Here is a 6,732-nt window from a genome sequence, read left to right as displayed (position 1 = left end):
TCACTGATTTTTTTTTTTTTTTTTTATTGTAGTTTTCACTTTTTAATATAAATACTTTTGGTAGGCTTGGTTATTGTCATTTCAAGCTTGACAAACCTTGAACCATTTGATTTTATTCACTTTTCCTTATTTGAAAACCGAATCGGTTCCAACTAGAACCAATGTTGGTTTTGCTTGGTTTTTTCTTTCACCACAAGTACAATCAACATCTTTCAACAGTTAAGTTGTTTTGGAGCACAAGCTATGGGAAAATATCTAGTAGCTTTATATTAGTCTTTTCATTCATTTTTCTTAAATTTTTTTGAGTGCCCAGGGACTACTTGCACGCTCTTTTAACTACTAGCAATGAGAAAAGGAATGAAAATATACTCAGCACACAAACTTTGCCTTATAGCTGTTAGTGTATGCTTTACGGATGTCAAATCATGGTTCATATCGTTAGTATTGATCATAAATTATCAGCTCATCGCTTTAGTGGTAGAAAGTTGATATATAGCCTTATGTTTGCTACTTCAGGCATACCAATGTTCTATTTTTTCTTTCTATTCTATTGTTTGTGTCTGGATTTGTATGCCATGGTTTCTCATTTTTATGCATTGTTTTTCTCTTCGTAATGTTTGATTAACATATTTGTTATTTCAATTTTGTCAGGTTTGTATTTGATGCCATGCATGCAGTAACTGGTGCTTATGCAGAACCAATTTTTGTGGACAAGTTAGGAGCCCGTTTGGTATGATGCTACGTACCAACATCTATTTTAGCCAGATGAAAAAAAAATATATATATTTGAGATTCCAGTAATTAAGGTGTACCATTGCTAACAATTTCAAAATAAATTTCTCCTTTTTCTTGTTGGTTTTTCATTTTTTAAAAAAATGTTTGATAGTCAAATTAAAGTTTTTAAAGTTTTGATTCACGAAGTACTCCTCACAGATAGTTACATTACTCTTGACAGATTTTTCTAACTTGGTTTTCTCTCTCTAACAAATCTCTGTTAACTTGTTTTCTCATTTCTTCCTCTTTTAACTTTTACTTCCCTTATCTAACGTACCTTTTCTTTCTCTTATCTCTCTGATCTCTCTCTCTTTCTTGTAATTTATAAATATCAATATAATGATTAAACTTTTGAAAGCTATACCTTTTAAATGTAAAAGACAATATATTATTTTTATTATTAAATAGCAAGATTATAATTTTATAATTATTGTATAGTTGATAACAAATCATTAATTAAGAATTTTTGGTTGCCTTATTTTGGAAAATCATAAAACATTATTAAACATGTTTTTTATTTTTTTATTCTTCCAATTAAAAAGTTGAAATAGTTATCAAATATGTTTTTTTTTTTAATTAAAACAGAAATGAAATATATATAATAGACTAAAACAAACTTTCATTGAGAAAAAGATGCAAAGTTCATACAAAAATACTCAAATGTTTGCAATCCTCCCATAGGATTCAATTTTGAATGGAGTGCCTCTAGAAGATTTTGGGCATGGACATCCAGATCCTAACCTTACGTAAGTTTTTAAAGATTCCCGGCTGTAAAGTTTGCTATTGGCTTGGAGAAATACTAAATATTTGTAATGTTCAATAGGTATGCGAAGGATTTGGTCAACATTTTGTTCAGTGAAGATGGACCTGATTTTGGTGCTGCTAGCGATGGTATTTCATCTAATACTGGACCTATATTTTGAAAGGTTGCATTCATGGTTTGAAAGCATTTAATGAGTTAGAGGATAATATCATTTGTATCCTTCCACTTTCATTTCTTAAGTACCCTAGACAGACTTCATGGATCTCATCAGAGTTTACTGTGGTATTCAGGATAAATATCAACAAAAGCATTACATATTTAGTAGTGGTGGAGGCACAAGATGACATGAGTTCTTGAGATAAGAGGCAACAAAAACTTCTTTACCCAAAAGGTTTTGGAATATGCAAAGTGAAAATTAGTGATCAAGCTACTTCAAGAAGGTGGCAATTTTTTCGTTTAGCCATGCCATTTTGTTGGGGTGTGTTGGTACAAGAATTTTGGTGTGAAACTTGATGAGGTTGAAGGTTTGTAGGAGGGTAGGGTTGAAGAAATCTCGAGCATTATTTGTTTTAAGCATTTCTAGTGATCAAGCTTTCTAGAAGTTTTTATAAGCATTTCATGGCGATTAATTAGAGGTAGGTGAGTGTGAGAAGAGCTTTTCTCTGAAAGTAGTTAGAAGAATTAGAGTTCTACAAAGTTCTAGTTGCTGTCAATTTTTCTCTGAGCAATGCCATTTTGTTGAGGGTGGTATTAAAGTAGTCTTCGGGATTACTAGAGTGGAGAATTTGAATTTGAGGACTAAAGAGGCTGTGGATCATGGTATAAGGATTTTGTTACCAATTTTATGTGTTGGACTAGTTTAATTATTTAATTATTTATTATTATTTTTTTTTCCTGGATGGATGTGGAGTACTAATTTTAGTTTATCTCTTCATCATATCAAATTAGCCTAAGGCATTCATTTGTGAACCCATGCTTATTCTTCAATCAATTCTTTGCCAACATCCTTGCACCAGTCGCCTAAACAAAACATCTGTATGTGGAGACATTTTCTAAACTTCGTTTTGTAATTGTCCAATTATTATTTACCCTCATTCGTAAAATTCAAATAATATTTTATGATGGTATCTCTTGCAGATTCTTCCCATTAACACATGTTAGTTAATGCAGTAATGGATGCTTAGCCTGCAAATGTAATAACAGATGATTACATTTCTTTTTCCATCCTTCTGCAGGAGATGGTGATAGAAACATGATATTGGGTAAGGGTTTTTTTGTTACTCCTTCAGATTCTGTTGCAATTATTGCAGCTAATGCACAGGAAGCAATTCCATATTTCAAGAATGGTCCCAAGGTATGGAATTCACATGCTTCATTTCTCAATAGCTTTAGCTGTGGATGATCTTTTAAAAGGTTTCTGCAAAATGAACTCTCTGAATTTGTGGACTGTTTTGAGTTTATTTAAAAGAAAGTGAAAAAGGTAAAATGAACTTCCTCATTTATAGGGGCTGGCTCGTTCTATGCCAACAAGTGGTGCACTTGATCGTGTAGCTGAAAAGCTCAATCTGCCATTTTTTGAGGTTCCTACTGGCTGGAAATTCTTTGGTAACCTTATGGATGCTGGGAAATTGTCGATATGTGGGGAGGAAAGTTTTGGAACTGGTTCTGACCATATCCGTGAGAAGGATGGCATATGGTAAGAGTCTACATTCACTTTTAGGCATAGTTAAGTGTGTCTGGTGCTCTTTTTCGTGGAGGGGATCCTAAATGAATAGATTCTATGTTTTTCTGGCCTGGATATATTATTTACTAACATAAATGATCAGAACGCTTGATTACTTTAGTAGTGGATTTGTTCAATTATTAATGTCCTCTAGCAGAGCATTTTAGCATTTCGTAAATTGGAAAAAAACCACCATTTAGTTCGTTTCTTTGATACTTTGTGGTTTTGCTCGTGTTCATACCATTTGTTAGTGGGACTTCAAAATAGTAAACTTCCTAGCAAGATGGTATCGTTTTATAGCCATGCTAACTATTACAATATGAAATGATTTGAGTCTTTCTCATGATAGGGCTGTGCTGGCTTGGCTTTCTATAATTGCATTCCGAAACAAAGACAAGAAAGTTGGGGAGAAGTTGATCTCAGTGTCAGATGTTGTGAGGGAACATTGGGCTACTTATGGAAGGAACGTTTTTTTAAGATATGACTATGAGGTAAGATTGATATGACCCTAAAGGTTTCGCTGTTTCATTCCTTCATATTTGAAAATGTTTGTTCAGGAATGTGAGTCTGAAGGCGCTAATAAGATGCTACATCACCTTAGAGAAGTCATCAGTAAGAGCAAGTCTGGTGACAAATATGGTAAGTTTATGGTTAAATTACTAGTCCAGTCCTGAAACCTTTAGGGTCATATCTATGTAGTGTTTACACTTTAAAAAGTTTCTATTTAAATCCTTAGACTTCGAAGATTGTATCTATCTAGTCTTAATAATAAGTTTTGAATAGGTCCTTCAACTTCAATTTGAATCTGATGGGTTCTTGCAAACTTCATCAATTTAACATTTATGTGGCACATTGATTGTATTTAAGGATTACATAGTTGGTAGATTTTGGACAAGTTCAGGCATTTTGTGACAGCTTTTTTGGAAATAGGTACATGTTAAATTCGAGAAAAATGAAGGCTAAAAATGGAAACTAATCTAAGCAGCCTCTCAACTTTAGGGATCAAAGATTACAAACATAAATAAATATTTCCAAATAACTTGCTATTTACCTAGAATGTCTTAATTTGACACTCATTTTCACCCCAGGTTTAATAGACGCAACTTTGAAAGTCAAGAGTCCAAAACTTATTAAACCGAAGTATATTTCAAGCATCTTGCAAGGTGTCGTTTGTCATTTTCCTATTGCTATGATTGTTTTTGCTATTACTTTTGCAGGGAGTTATATCCTCCAATTTGCGGATGACTTTTCATATACTGATCCCGTAAGTCTCTGTAATATAAAATTTTACTGTATTTTCTAGTCTCAACTCTTGCTTTCACAGCCTTAAATTTACCCATATCTGAACTTACTTAATTCAATGTTGAGCATGTTCAGGTTGATGGAAGTGTAGCATCAAAACAAGGCGTTCGTTTTGTTTTTTCAGATGGATCAAGGATAATATATCGTTTATCTGTATGTTCATCTTTTTCTTTTTCCTCTTCTTTCTTATCATGTGATCCATTATTGATAAATCTTATAAAAGTTTCTAAATAAATTCTTAGATACTAGATAACAAGAAATACAGAAGATCAACTACTTCCCTTTTTTTTTAATGGGATTACACAAATATTCCTTAAATCAAAGTCATTCCTTCAATAACCTTTTTAAGCTTCATGTTTTATAGGGAACAGGTTCAGCTGGAGCAACTGTAAGAATATACATTGAGCAGTTTGAACCGGACATTTCTGAACATGATGTGGATGCCCAGACATCTCTCAAACCATTAATAGGTTCGTTTAATGCCTTTATATAACAATAACCTTCTTCAATTATTTATTTTATTTATTTTCTTCCTTTTCGTTATGTTGTAGATTTGGCATTATGTTTGTCCAAGCTGGAGGAGTTCACTGGGAGGAAGAAACCTACAGTCATCACTTGAGGGGACAATCTCATTAATCTATACACTGGCCCAGACTCCACTAGATGGAGGTCGACCCTTCCATCCCTTGCCCTGTCTTGGGCCATGCTTGCTTATATTTCAATTTTGATTTATTTAGTTAATTTAGCTCTGCCGAATAATTAGCTTTTCCATGTAAAATTGGACAATTAAACAACTACATCAGAAATCAATAATATTTTCCATTTTTGTTATTCAATACTAATTTCCATATTCCTTTTGATTGAGATGTAGATGTTCTAAATGAACTTTTTCCACATTTCATATGAGAATGAAGTACTGTTTTTGGCATGGTAGTTTCATTGGTGAACTGTCACCTACCGAACCTTGTAGCTGAATCACATGATGTGCTTGTAGTCTTTACATGGACTGCTTTCATTTACAGACATCTTAGAAGGGTTAGAATGAGACTTTGGCTGGTTGGCATAAACCAACAATAAGGAGGTTATTCAGTTGGTGAAATAGTTCTAGGACTAGATTGCATCATATATCCATATCATACTAGTTGGTCAAATAATGTTGGACAAGTTTCTTGATACATTCATCCTAAAAGTTAAAACAAAAACCATTGCTTGAGAGCACAACAAGAACAAGTTCTTGTCATTCTAAAACATGACTTTTCCTCTGCATATATTAACAGTGACGGGATGTTGTGCTAGAAGACATGGAAAATTGGCAATTAATCCAGGCATGTATTTAGACCAGCTCTTTTACCTGTTTCTTCGAGCTGTTTGATTTTGCAAACTTTTCTATTTGACAGCAACGAAAAACGTAGAGATCAGGATTATGGCCTTATCTTGTAGGTTGGTATAATTACCAACTTTTGGACTACAGCACATCATTTTACTTGTCCCCTCATTTAGGGCTGAGCTTGAGACTGCTACCCATTGTGAAAATCATCAAATGGAAGGAAGCCATAATTTTGGAGTGATAGTTATAGGTAAAACTCCAAAATAACATGCGTTCTTGCCGTGGCCCTAGGGAAATGTAACTCTACAGTTCAAATTAAATTCTAGAGCTGGAACTTTTAATCCGTGGAAGCTAGTCAAGGGATGATTTGTATTGCAATAAAGTACTAGACAATATAAGCATTGTTGAATTGATTAGGCATATACCTTCGACTCAAGGTTGGAAGTTTAAAATTTTCCAATCCTAAAATGTCGTTCAACTCAGTAAAGTAGGTACTAGATCTCTCATAATGGACTCGGAAGTAGCAGATTCTTCCTATTAATGCTGACAGTGTAAATTTGAATGTCAAAGCACCTATAGATCCCAACTCAAGTGATAGTGCCCTAAGAGTTAAGTAATTGGAGAAAATTACTCACATTTAAAATACGTGAGGAGAATACGAAGTAATTATTATTTTTTATTTGTTGAATGAAGATTGATTATTAGGTTGACTATGTGTGTTCACAGGGAAGCTCCTTGATGGGTTTATTCAGTCGTGGTCCCCTAAAAACGAGAGCCTGAGAAAATGGCACAAAAAATGAGAGTTAGGGGACCCATTTGCTTCTGTTGAACTTAGTGTTGTTG

The 6,732-nt window shown here is 33.6% G+C and overlaps 1 protein-coding gene across 3 annotated transcripts in view; it reads left to right on the top strand.

Moving 5' to 3' along the window:
- Nucleotides 1–6,009, top strand: part of LOC111490889 (phosphoglucomutase, chloroplastic-like) — a 12,033-nt gene extending 6,024 nt beyond the window's left edge. The window contains exons 11-23 of one of the 3 annotated variants that reach the window (XR_002719636.1): nucleotides 652–730; nucleotides 1,456–1,520; nucleotides 1,598–1,665; nucleotides 2,773–2,891; nucleotides 3,043–3,233; nucleotides 3,610–3,751; nucleotides 3,818–3,899; nucleotides 4,478–4,524; nucleotides 4,638–4,715; nucleotides 4,927–5,032; nucleotides 5,114–5,231; nucleotides 5,497–5,597; nucleotides 5,840–6,009. Coding sequence is in view for 1 of the 3 variants with exons in the window: in XM_023139538.1 (XP_022995306.1) it covers nucleotides 652–730; nucleotides 1,456–1,520; nucleotides 1,598–1,665; nucleotides 2,773–2,891; nucleotides 3,043–3,233; nucleotides 3,610–3,751; nucleotides 3,818–3,899; nucleotides 4,478–4,524; nucleotides 4,638–4,715; nucleotides 4,927–5,032; nucleotides 5,114–5,181 (1,045 nt within the window). In the remaining 2 variants the exon portion in view is untranslated. Of the gene's footprint in view, nucleotides 1–651; nucleotides 731–1,455; nucleotides 1,521–1,597; nucleotides 1,666–2,772; nucleotides 2,892–3,042; nucleotides 3,234–3,609; nucleotides 3,752–3,817; nucleotides 3,900–4,477; nucleotides 4,525–4,637; nucleotides 4,716–4,926; nucleotides 5,033–5,113; nucleotides 5,399–5,496; nucleotides 5,598–5,839 lie in introns of those variants that run through there. The other 2 variants (XR_002719637.1, XM_023139538.1) reach the window with 2 other exon arrangements.
- Nucleotides 6,010–6,732: the final 723 nt, after the last annotated feature.

The sequence above is a fragment of the Cucurbita maxima genome, unplaced genomic scaffold (assembly GCF_002738345.1).
Source record: "Cucurbita maxima cultivar Rimu unplaced genomic scaffold, Cmax_1.0 Cma_Scf00016, whole genome shotgun sequence".
NCBI lineage: Eukaryota > Viridiplantae > Streptophyta > Magnoliopsida > Cucurbitales > Cucurbitaceae > Cucurbita > Cucurbita maxima.
The sequence above is the reverse complement of the archived record's forward strand: the minus strand, read 5'-3'. Positions and strand labels throughout refer to the sequence as shown.